Source organism: Metopolophium dirhodum, chromosome 4, assembly GCF_019925205.1.
Source record: "Metopolophium dirhodum isolate CAU chromosome 4, ASM1992520v1, whole genome shotgun sequence".
Lineage (NCBI taxonomy): Eukaryota > Metazoa > Arthropoda > Insecta > Hemiptera > Aphididae > Metopolophium > Metopolophium dirhodum.
In genome coordinates, this window is record NC_083563.1 from 20,256,628 (window position 1) to 20,270,359 (window position 13,732).

Genomic DNA, 13,732 nt, shown 5'->3' on the forward strand with positions numbered 1-13,732 from the left:
TGAAAGGGGAACGTGAGCTACCGCAGGCTAACGCATTTTATGAAGCAGGTAAAAAATTAAAAAAAAATCATTTGGCACCAAGTTGTAAATGTTTTAAAAAAAGATATATATAAAAGAATCAAAAAAAGTTAAATATATAAAAAAAGAAATTGAGTGAGGAACGTGAGTGAACCTAGCCAGTCTCTTTTCAAATTATATATTATGTACACAGGTACTCAGCGTACTCCCAGGTATAGCCGGTTAATCTTGAAAAACTTTTATACAAAAAAATCTACTAGAGTTCAATGAAGTGAAAAAAAAATTGTTTGAGAAATCTGGGTGAAATAACACTAAACAAAAGAATACGCTGGAAGCTAAATACTGCAATACATACATATTAACTACAATCCAAAATCTAGGTGTTGTTTACAATATAATAATGCGAACAGTTATTATGATCAGAGGTGTATCACGGTAATATATATGTATTAGAAAATGTATAAAAACGAATGTAAATTATAAAGGATGCAAAGAAATTAAATAATAAAAGGTCCTGCACGGACTCTACTATGTGATTGTAATTTATAAAGGACATAAAATGATTAATTTAAAATAATATTATGTTTGGTGGGTCTACAGTCAATATTAAATTACAAACTATAAAGTCTAAATGCAAATAAAAACATAGTCAGATATCTGTTTTATTCTTTGTAAATATGTGCGGAAAAATGTTAGATTTAGTACAATGTAAAAAAATGTGGAAAGGAAACCCTGAGAATTCTTTGACAATAGGATATTAAAACACAAAACCATATATTAAATTAAAACTATTGATTTTATACATTTTCTATTTACAAAAACTCATAAGTATTGAAAACCTTATACAACCCTAATAAAATAATATTTTGTTATATTTTAAAATACATTTTATAATTTGTTTTGGTAAAAAAATCATTTTAATAACTATACTGGTACAACTCTTGCTGACAGTCTTTAAGAGCGTGTTAAAAACTATGATAATTAGTTAACATCTAATTTCCTGCCCTATCCGAACCTAACTTAGCCTAACCAAATTAATAATATTTAAATATTTTCTTTCATCGTTATGTTTACAATATCGAATACCTTGATTGTTAGTAGGAAAAGATCATCGCAAAGCTCACGACCGGTGATGGTAGTCGTCTATCATCACCATAGCTTCAACTAACCATAGGTTTACCTAACTAACCTTCTTATAACTCATTAGGACACTTTGAATAAAAAGATCCTGAGTTACAGGCTGCCAAACTCAAGTGTTTGATTATCAAGTTGATCCTAAGATTGTTGACAACCTTAATCCATGCTATGGATGAAGCCCATAGATAATAAAGATATGTATAGTCCACGCCTATTTTAAATACATTTCAGGCCGCGTTCCCGGAGGGGAAGGAAATTGAGGCTCCTTTATATTGATAGTCGATACTCGAGTTGGCCTCAATTGTTCCCCTCGATGATCAGACCGCTGATAAGACTATCATGTCCTATCCATTATGTTATATCTTTATTATCTATGATGGAGCCATACCCAGCTCACTCGTGTAAACAATTTGAAGCACATAAAATAATCTCTATTATTATTTAAATATTTCAATTCATAATATGAATTCCCAGCCCTGTCCCCCATACTCTGACATTAAAAGCCCACCCCACCTTCATATTATTCTCTATGCAAAAAGTAAATTTAAGACAAATTTGTAAATCAATGCACAGTCTCTCTATTGTACTAATATTTGTGATTTCATTAATTTTCAGTATTTTGTATAATTAGATTGGGAAAACATAAGACAATATAATTTACACAAGACTGTGGCTAACCTAACCTTGATAAAAGTATATGATATAAGTACCTTCTATATTTGAATTAATCGCTTTTTTTTTTTCGGGTACTTTATTGGTGGACAGCACTTTAACTACGGTCCCTTAACTAACTGAGAAAACCTTGAGCCATTTCCTTTTAGGAAATCAATTAAATCCTCACACATAACTCTTAATTCAAGAGTTTGTAACTAATACAATCATAATATAATATGAGTAGGTATAGTACATTTCGTAAAATTTTTTTATAATATTTACTGTTAGTGAAATATTAAGTTTGTATTTCTAATATAATATATGTTATGATATTTATGGACGACACTTGCACCATGGCCCCTCGATATAGTAATGTGGCGACCCGGCACATCTCTTTTAGATAAATTATTAAATACTTAATCAAGTCTTCCAATTTACTAAACATTTATATTTTGTAGATAATTTGAAGAAAAATTTAAAATTGAAGAGAGACTGTGCGAATTAACAAAATGTTTGGTATGAAATGTTTATTTGAACACCTGTTATAATGTATTATATTGAACTTAAGTTAATTTTTTATAATGTACTATAGTAAACATTTGAACATTTATTACAATATACGTATATTATACATAGATTTCAAGTATGATTTTTTTTAGTTTTTTTTTTGAAAGTTACCCACCTACTACAATACAAGACACTTTATTTTTATATTTTGAAGCAATATATGTTTTGGATTATTTACATCTAAATAAACTAAATTTCAGACCCATAGTTTAGTATTTAAAGTTTGTATGATCAAAGTCGTGGAACCAAATTTTATCAGACTCTACTAGAATGTTGTAGTTAAATTAAACTATAATAAGTATGTGGAATAACAGTACCTAACCTTCTATGATAATTTGTTATGAATATAATATTTTAAGTAATAGCTCAAATTTAGCACTTTACATTACTTTACTTAATACATTTTCCTAATATTTTAACAGAAATTATGGAGCTAAAAATATAGAAATACCTATATTATGTGACGGTCCATAGTTCATAGTTTTGTTTCATTTATAATAATAATGATTTTTAATATACTTTTTCATAAATTAATATTTATTACAGTTGGCTTTTATGATTTTATTTTTATTTTTTATGATTTTTTTGGCTTTTATGTACGTATTTTTTTTTGGGAGATCCCTACTATTACAACACCGTTACCAATATGCGTTTTTTTTTTTTTAGTTAGTTAATATAATTGCATGTTTTCATGATTTCTTCGTATTTATGCTTATTTTCTTAAAATGTTTTTATATTTTCGGTTCATCCGTTACCTACCTACATACCTACCTACCAAGTGTGTAAATAAAGAATTTTTTTTGTAAACCAATTTGAATTATAGTTTATTAATTTAAAAATTTTTAATAAAAACGTTTTCATTCAGTATTTTTTTGAATTTTAAGTGCATATTTTTGAATATTTCAGTGCATATATTTGCCTGTATTTAGTGCATTCATGCAGGCAAATATTTAACACTTTTTCATTTCATTAAATTCACAACCCTGCTAATTACTTTTACTTCCAATCATAATGCCTACCACAGTTAATGTTAAATGTCAAATTTTCAACAATCAACTGCTTCTTCAACTTGATAAAACTTAAGAGGATGTCAGCTTTTTAGCGCACCATTTATTTCTCTCTCTGACCCACGCACAATCATTTTAGTGTTTTTTTAATTGTAAATTTGGTATGCTACGCGTGGGTCAAAGATGGAAAACAAATAGTGCGCTGACATCCCAACCGGCAACAAGTTTACACGAGTGAGCTGGGTATGGCTCCATCATAGATAATAAAGATATGGATAGGACATAATAACTTTATTATCTATGGGCTTCATCAGATTAAGGTGTCAACAATCAAAGGATCGACTTGATAATCAAACACTTAAGTTCGGCAACCTGCAACTCAGGATCTTTTTATTCAAAGTTTCCTAATGAGTCATAAGAAGGTTAGTTAGGTAAACCTATGGTTAGTTGAAGCCAAAGAGTCAATAGGGCCTTTGCAATTCAAGATCTTTTCCTACGTATTCGGCATTGTTAACATAACTATTCTACCTTTACACTTTTTCTTCCCCCGTCTCTCACAGCTATATACAGGTTCAGCCACTCTCATTCCACACCTCCATATGATCGGTATTCTGTCTATCCATCTCTTCTTCAGTCTTCTCGTCCATCATTTCTCCCGTAAATTAACTTCTATAGCCACTCTCACTATCTCTTTTCATACAGTGACCGAACCACCTAAACGTATTCTCTCTTGTTTTCACTACAATATGTACACTATTCTACACTACCCTTAATTAATTAATTTCTTATTCTATTCTCTTTTGTACCTTAACACCTTACTTATTATTCTCATATCTGCTACTCTCACTCCACTTACCTACCCTAACCTTACATTTCTTTTTCATCTTTCCCTTTCATACACCAAACATTCTGAAATCCTGTTGACCCATTTCCTTATCTTCACCATATCACATACTTCCTAATTCCTATTCACTCAGTCTCTAGTTACCTACAAGTCATCGTACTTGATTATAGGTGAAAATATTTAAATATCATTGAGTGAATTCCCTACTCGAAAGAATTGCTTAAAAAAATATCATACCTCACCAATTTTCTAATTTTGAACACGACTTTATTGATAGCCCGAATAGTGTTATACCAGTATAGTTACAATACAAATATTGAAAATTTTCAGGCAATACATCCCCTGATCAATTAACTATAATAAAAAAAAACCTACTGGGAAATAAGAAAATACATACCCCGTGACGGAATCGAAATCTGCTACGAAACTTAGTCTTTGAAACACTGAAACGTTCACACATTTCAATCTGCTTATGATATATTATTCCCAGTTTGAAAATGTTCACTGACGAATACCATTTCTGAAATAACACCTATCTTATGCAGTAAAATGTTCTACAATATTCTAATGACCTAGTTACAGTCTACAGATATTATATAAACCTACCAATAAATACCTAATATTAATTTTTATTAGTATACAATACTAGTACCTTTATGATCTGTAATATATTCTGGTGTTCGATGAAAAAGATTGAAATAAGATAAAAATACATATTTTTTTGGTTTTGAATATGAAAGCTGTGAGATGATCGATATGAATTTTGTGAGAAATCGAGAGGTACTAGAAAACTGAGACGAGTGTGTTGAATGAAATAAATTAAAAAATTGATTAACACAACAATCGCTTGAAAATTAATTTAATTCAAATAATGAGATGAACCTTATTAGATCATTTAAATTTTCCAGAACAAGCCCCCAGTTGTTGGTCGCATGCCAATTTTAACCATATACTAGACCACAAGTTTATAGACATTCTATAATGCATTCTGCTGCCAGTGGCCCTAGACACTGTTGGGGAAATTATATTTCTTTAGTAATTAAATTACGATACGAATTATAAGTTACGTAGGTACTTGTCCAATACTCGACTACCAGAATTTAAATTAAAGAATGTGATATACCTAGGTAACATATCGATCGATTCTAAAACAGAAACTTAACCTAGGTACAAATAATATCACAATATCAAATAGTGAAATGTGAAAATTTGAAGAAAATTTCCTATAGGTATATCCCGTAAAACCCCCATAATAAAACGTACGTTTGTGGTGTTCTCTTAAAACCCAAATATTTAATGTCCGTATCCCGTATGCATAGAAAATGTATGTTTCACATTTAACGAAAACTAAAACTATCGTGACGGAACTGAATTACGAAGAACGTATAAAACAAAAATAATCGTCACCAAGTGATAGGTATAATCTGCTATGTACTTACAAATCATATTAAATAACATTAATCATTATGTATTTTCTTATTTTGTTAGGTAGGTGTAAAAACCTACCTTCCTACTTATAAAAGCATTACCTAATCATTGATTTAAAATTTTAAAAATTATTCTACTATAACAATAAATTAACAGTTGTAGGCAATAAGTATTATAATTTAAGGTATTTTTCATAATATCCTAATTTTTGTACACCTAAACAACTGGATTTTAAAAACTACTCTACGTCTAGCGGGTATATAAGTTTGTCTGACAATAAATATTTACATTAGGTCTACCGCGTCAACAGAGTAGTAGGACAAAACTTACGTAATTATTTATTCTTCCGGCAAAACGCGGTCCCTTTGAGCGCGCGTCTTCATATCTCCGATCCAAAAGTTCAGTCTGGAAGTATTGAGATTAATGACATTTATAAAAATAGGCACCTAGCTTAATAACCAGAATGGAACGAAATATGTGAGTACGTATTGGAATCGCTGTTCGTCTCAAACGATTGTCATTTGCCATAGATTATTTATAATTATTACCTAACCGTTCCAATCATAGAAAATATATATATGGTCCTAACCGATGGATGATGGATATTTTTACATTATCTTCAAAAAAACATTTATTTGTTTCTACTAGACGCAAATGCGGTAAATTGAATTCAAATTTATAATATAGATAACGGTTTTTTTACTTGGTAACCATTTATTTATTACTTGGTTTATAAACAAATTCTAATTGATATAAAATAGTAATTATATAAAAATAGTTTTATTGATCCCAATATTTAAAAATAATGTTTCAAATAAAATAATGAAAAAAAATTAAGAAATACCTATGAATTAATATGTATTACCTAAATAACAAAATAACTAAATAAATTCGTGTTTTTTTTAAACATTTTCACGTCCCCCCCCCCCCCTTACGAAATTGTGTCACTCCTCCTTAGAGTGGTGCGTCCCTTAGGTTAAGAGCCCTTGAAATAGTGCATGTTAAAAAATCAGCCATATCCTCCCCCCCCACCTCTTGACAAAATCATTTGACTCATTTAGCTACTTTATGAATTAAGAACGATACATTGAACGTACAAAAATGTACCTACCTACATAATAGTTATCAACCTATTAACCCATCAATAATATTATATTTTTTATTGTGTACACTAATCGATTGGTATATACAAAATAACGTTAAGTTATAAATAGGACGTGGATTTAAATGCATTAGAAATAAGAAAAATGCCTTAAAAATACGATTTAATGCACTTATATTACAAAGCTTAATAAAATGGCCAGAAAAATTAAAAGTCCAATTTAAACGAATATAAAATAGAATTTAGATAAGTGTATTCGTTATATTTTGAGTTTCATTATAGCACATCAGTCGATCAGATGCTATTTAATATTTTAAAATAAAAAAATTCGACAGTAATTCCATATTGGCAAGTGTTGTTTTCTATAACTGAAGACTGAAGTTATAGTATCGAACATAATGGGTATGTAAAAAAATAGAAATATAAGAAAAAAATTACCTTTATTTAATTGTATTTAATTTTTTTCTAATAAGTTTTTATAAAATTGACTTTATCCCATATAAATGTTCTAATTTCATTTTTCAATTCGTTGATAATATATGAAACGAATTCTTTGCTTGGAAAGCAATGTTTTAGAAAATTCAGAAAATGCAGTTTATATTTAAATATTATAAATAATAATTTCTGATGCATTGATGCGGAAGAGTGAGGGGATGGACAATCAGCCGAACCGAAATTTAACATCTTAAACACTTAATATAAGCAATTTTTCACACACGCGTCATGGTATGAAAATAAAAAAATATTTATAATTCATATTTATACCGATTTTCTACCGAAAAAATAAATTACTTTAATCTCAATATTATTTATTAGTTAACGATATCTTTGCTCAGAATCGTTTTTCGTTTGTTCGTTTTGTATTTTAATAATTTATACGTGGATATATTATTATTACTAATAATTATAGTAGTTGTGTTTGTTTTACTTCATTAATTTATTTAGTACTATACCAATAAATTATATATTAATTAATAATTTTTAAAACATTGTGTTCAAAAAAATAAAAAAAAATGTGATTTTAATTAGAGTCTTGTAATGTACCTATATTTAAAAAATAAATAAATATAATAATAACTGTTGAACTTGTAGGTACATAATAGGTAACACATTCGTGTATGTAGTATTACACTATTTATATAGGTATATTTATATACCTATACGAGTATATGAGTAGGTATATGAGTATATTATTCATAAGTGCGCACACGTCAGGATAGGCAGTTGACCATTCCGTTAATATACTTTTATGTGTACATGGTTATACATCCCTAATCCCTATGATATAGAATATAGATATTAGGTGAACAATAGAAGTTAAGTATGTGACACTAAATTAATAGTTACCTATAACTTATAACGTTGTATTTGGAAAAAAAATTATTAGTTATTAATTAAAATTGTATCTTATGACTATTATCAGTTATAAGTCATAACATATATTTCTATAAATTAAACCAAAATATTTATATATTTATATTAAGTACCCTGTATAGGTATGCACCTATTAATTATAATTATTCTACTAACAGGGACTGGAAAAACGACGACGGCGTTTATATCTCGCGTATTTTATACATTTCTAGTCCGAAACTAAAATATGAGCCTACAACACTTGGATAGCACATTTTTCGTGACATTAAATATTTGTTTTAAGTCTTAAAAGTAAATTTAAGCCCCAAAAGAATATAAAAACAAACTTACTTTAATTATCGACTCCTTCGGCGGAATCCGTGACGTGTGTGAACTGCTACGCCCATGAGGAAACGCTCCAGAATACAGCCAGAACTTAGAATATTGTGATTTATGAAAAATAAAATTATACGAAACGCAGTAAGTTTTTTGCTCATATCTTCTTTGCTTATTGAAATTTTAGAATTTTTAATCGACTGTGTCTTCTGCAACGACTTTGAGATTTGCCATAGATTAAATAAATAAATGATAGATATCATACTAGGTATGTCAATATGATGAATCCACGGATATAATATAATGCAACTTTTTATATCAAAGACTTCTATGTTAAGGACCAATTTGTTCATTTAATTTGATATGACAATAAACCAAAATTGTTTATAATTTTGAATTTGAATTATAATAATATGATATAGGTATTATTTAAATTATTATTTTCGTTTATCAATTTAATTATTGATTAAGGTGGTGAATAGATGTCAGAAGCACAAGAATATTTTTATAAGAGCACATTGTATTTTATGAATTATTAAATAAAAATGTGATTACTGGATTTTAGAGTTAACATAAAGCCATAAACGTATACAGTAAATTCATCAAATACTATAATGCCAACTATATTTTTACAATGATGTGTGTTTTTTTTTTTTAATATTTTTAATTATTTTTTCTTGTGGTCTGTGTAAACGATAAGTATTCGTAATAAAGATTCAATTTTCATATATAATATTATATTATAGGCACTCAGTATGTAATCATATGTTTATTTTTAGTTTAATTTAATTGTAGGTATTTAGTAAATAATAATAGGTATACAAAATTGTGTTTTCGAATAGCAATTTATTGTTTGTATTAATACCTACACCATAATAGGGAACTAAAATTTTGTAAATGATGTACATATTTATTTTTGGTGTTTTAAGGCTGCTGTAAGATCAATTTATGAGAATCCTTGCATTAAATTGTTAGGATTATTTGATATGAATAATTATTTTATTACATATAGGTTTATTACATATTGGTAAGTCGATCAGAAACTATATTTACACTGAATGTTAATAGTAAAAAGCTATTAAAAAATCTATTATTTGTATTTATTTGTTAATAATAATTAAGACTTAAATATTAGCAGTAATCTTGTTCCTTTCACAAAATTTTTTTTAATTATTTTTAATTTAATTTACATTTATCCCAAAGTTATCTCTGAATAATAATTCAATGATTCAATTTAATAGTTACATTATATGGATTATAAAAACTACAGTTTCCAGCTTCTACTACAACATTGTTTTATGTTTTTAATTTTTTAAATTCAGTCTGCACCTTGTGTCGGTGATTTTACACGTAATATAATAAAATTGATACTAGTGATGAGTAGGTACCTGATTGTTTAATCAAATTATTTACACAATTTCAATAAAAAAATACCTATGAAGTATAAACATCCGCATTTCTATTAACTATAAATTCATAATTGTATGAGCTATACATGTTACATATATTTTTCGAAAAAATTATTTAAAAAAACAAGAATAATTCCTATTTTACGCCTAATTTAAGTCTAAAAAGTAAATGTAAAATAGTAGGTAATAATATGAAAACAAACTTACTCGTAAACATCTACTCTTCCGGTGAAACGTAGCTAGAGTGCCGCCATCGCCGAAGAAACAGCTATCTTCATCCATCTCCATCTAATCATCTCACTCCGATGAACTGAAACTTGAAAGTATCGAAATACTTTATGAAAATAACCTAATCATAATGAAATTTGCGAGTTTATATTAAAACTTACATTATAATTTGTACGGTTTAACGAACTGTCCGTTAATATTAGTGGCTTATTATTTTTTTGTTCACTGAAATCAAAATATACAATATATTATATTTATAATACAATAGTATTTGCTGAAATTATTAGAATTGTTAACCGTCGCCGACGAATTTCGACAATTGACGATTGCCATAGATATTATAAAATATATTGTTTATTATGATAAATCCATAGAACGTATATATTATAGTATTATCTAGTACTATCAGTATTATCAGTACCTATACGATATATTGATAAATCGTATGTTCTTTTACAGAAATCTTTGTCATCTGCAATGCACCTATTCTGGTTTTCTATTTCAATTATAGTTCGCATGCCAAATTTAACTATACAAACTGGTCCGTAAGTTTATAGACATTCTAATACATTCTCCCGCCAGTGCCAATAGACAAAGTGTTTGAGAAGTTATATTTTTTTGGTACCTAATTAATTTACAATATGAATTATTATAAGTTACCTATGAAGGTACTTGTCCAAAACTCGACTACCTGCAAATCGTTGGTTTTTATGGTATAGCCTTACGAAGTTCACGATTTTCGGTGTTTTACGCACCCGTACGACGCTTAAAGTTTACCGAGCTTAAGTATTACAAATTAATTTTTTTTTTAATCTAGGTAAATCAACGTTTTAAAATTGATGATGCAAAAATAATTCTGACACCCACCCATGGTGGTTTTACATAACAAGTCGAGGGATGTTTTTGATTTTAATTGTTCGAGCAAGCGCAGTGTGGTATACCGGGTAAATATGAAAATACCAAAAATTTCAATTAGTTATAATACATATAACTTAAAAATAAGACTGACCGCTAAGTTTAGACTTCCCTGTCGTTTTCAGTTAAAAACTAATGATTTCCGACAATTATTTTTTGCAATATCGTTCTTAATTCGTTGTTACTTGTAATATATACATATGCCTATTTTAAAAATATTATTCGTGGGTAATTGAAACGTCTAAAATATATTATCATATACAAATACGATAATAAACAAATAATAATAATTCAACTTAACCGGCTACAGTATTAATAATATTTAATAATATCAATATAAATATAGTATACAATATCCTAGGCTGACAAATCGTCTCCACTGAAAATGGTTTTTCGTATACTATGATATTATATCATTGAATTCAAATTTAACACTATCCATAACAGTCACCCACTTGTAACCTTCTGTTAAGCCGAGTCACTTCCAATTTTTTTTTTTAGATTCTGAGGGAAGCGATGAATGTATTGATTTTACAATGATGTGTGTTTTTTTTTATTTTTTTTTTTTTGTGTCTGTCATCACCTTTTAGGACAGTAAAAGTGCTTGAATTTTCTTTAACAGTAACTTTTCTGATAGGAAAGTGAATCTAGTTGGTACTATGGGGGGTCAAAAGTAAAATTTTCCCAGTAGTTTTCAAAAGTGACGTGAAAAACAAAGGAAAAACTGGAATTTTTTACGCAAAGTCCGTTTTCGAGAAAATCGATTTTGGTTTTTGGTGCAACTCTAAAACAAATGACCGTAGGTACATTAAATTTTGACTGAATGCTTATATTAACATTTTCTATACACCATAAAGTTTTCCAAATATTTTGACTTATTTTGAGCTGTTTACGGACATTTTCAGTTTTCAAGTTTTTTAGTTTTTTTTTCGGAAGAGAACGTATGTAAAATGGAAATTGTATATTATGTAAAATGTAAAATGTGAATTGTATATTATGTGAAATGTATATTGTATCTGTAAATTTACTTGAATACAATTGTGTGTTATGTTATATAATATTTGGTTTTTATTTGATAATATTATTAATAAATATGTTAACACGCTTGTGTAAAAATAATTAATGCGGCTTGTGGAAATTCTAGGTATTTTGTTCAAGTATATACTTACGGTTTTTTTTAACCAGTGTAAAATCTCACGAGCAACTTTGTATTAAATTATAAAGCTTTTTGACCAAAGAACAAAAAGTGTTATCAACAGGGTACTTGTACGTCGAAAAAACTAAAAACACTGCGATAACATGGAAAGAATGATATGTGTAATATTGATCTCCGCGGTTTTGCATTTCTCCAAATTACTTGATAATTATTAAATTTATATTTGTATAATAAATATATTTGTCTCTACTCTCTAGTTTGTTCTGTTTTAGAATATGGTTTGTTATTTAGATTGCTCGTCAATCTTTCTCAGTGGCGTTCATTGAGCTTGTATTGTTATTAATATTATGTAGGGACTAGGGACATATCCAACACAGGTCGAGAAACGCTGACCTATGTAATGAATTTTAATTTTTTTAATATAAAAATATGTTTCTGTGGTTTAAACCACCTGCCTAATACCTTGCTATTTTTTATTTTAGTTTGTTTATATATTACCTACATTACGCTTGTTAATTTCCTAGTGTATAGACTATAGGTATTTTCGGTTGTACCATGTACGTGAGACTGTCGTATATACCGACTTTAGGTATAGGTACCATTGTATAAAAACAAAATATGTATCTGTGTATTAATATAATATTATGTATTATTGTGCAAATTTGATGTATACCGACAAGGCTTTGTATACGATTTCGTTATTATGTCCAAGCGTTCAGCAATAATTAGTAAATTTTCCGTTAGCGAGTTAGTGCCGTTGATATTATAATTATTCCAGTCGTTCGATTGGGACTAGGTATAGTCACTTTGTAATTTATATGCAACAATGAATAAACAAATAAGTACAAATTTCAATAAATAGAGTACCTATTAATATTATGATATATATATTTTTCTGCGGCAAAACCTATACGAAGCAATTGATAACAAAACAAGCATTATACTACCTACATATAACACATTGTTATGTATTATAAATTTGCTATTGTTATCCTCGTTAACAATTATCGCGTACTTACCACTATATAATATGATACATTATATTATTGTTGCATAATATTATGCAAAATACGGAATATATAGCCATATAGGTAAAGTACATATTAATATAGATCACGCGTACATGAATTAATGATGATAGGCACTCGTCGATGAGCGTTTCCAATCGAGTGCTGTTACGACGTCGATTTATATAAGCCGATGATCAACGCATCGAAACATTTGCACTCGGCCTAACATGATATTATGCTATCAATATCGTCACAATCGCAAACAAATGGTAAACCACCTAAACCCTCGCTAATTGTTAAACCACACACTATAATTAATAATAATTATATCTTAATCGTAGTAAATATTAATAATATTATGTAATATAATATGGGTAATAACTAATATGTATCTACATTATACAGTATATAGTACCTATATATTGTACCTATGAATTGTATGAACCGCGACTATAGAATCGTCTATAAGTATACTCTATTTAGAGATCGATGACGTCGTCGATTGTCCGGCGTAAAAACTTCGAGAAAAGTCGCACGGCGGTCCGCTATTTTGACGACGACGTGTGCT

At 28.4% G+C, this 13,732-nt stretch overlaps 1 protein-coding gene across 4 annotated transcripts in view; it reads right to left on the minus strand.

The window, feature by feature from the left end:
* Positions 1 to 13,732, minus strand: part of LOC132943980 (uncharacterized) — a 33,680-nt gene that overhangs the window by 19,263 nt on the left and 685 nt on the right. Inside the window, exons 1-6 of one of the 4 annotated variants that reach the window (XM_061013173.1) lie at positions 13,593 to 13,731; positions 10,245 to 10,308; positions 10,063 to 10,171; positions 8,462 to 8,545; positions 5,986 to 6,060; positions 4,625 to 4,747 (exon numbers count right to left, since the gene is read on the minus strand). In XM_061013173.1, the coding sequence (XP_060869156.1) occupies positions 4,625 to 4,747; positions 5,986 to 6,060; positions 8,462 to 8,545; positions 10,063 to 10,143 (363 nt within the window). In that variant the 5' untranslated portion in view covers positions 10,144 to 10,171; positions 10,245 to 10,308; positions 13,593 to 13,731. Of the gene's footprint in view, positions 1 to 4,624; positions 4,748 to 5,985; positions 6,061 to 8,461; positions 8,546 to 10,062; positions 10,172 to 10,244; positions 10,309 to 13,579; position 13,732 lie in introns of those variants that run through there. The other 3 variants (XM_061013174.1, XM_061013175.1, XR_009664400.1) reach the window with 3 other exon arrangements.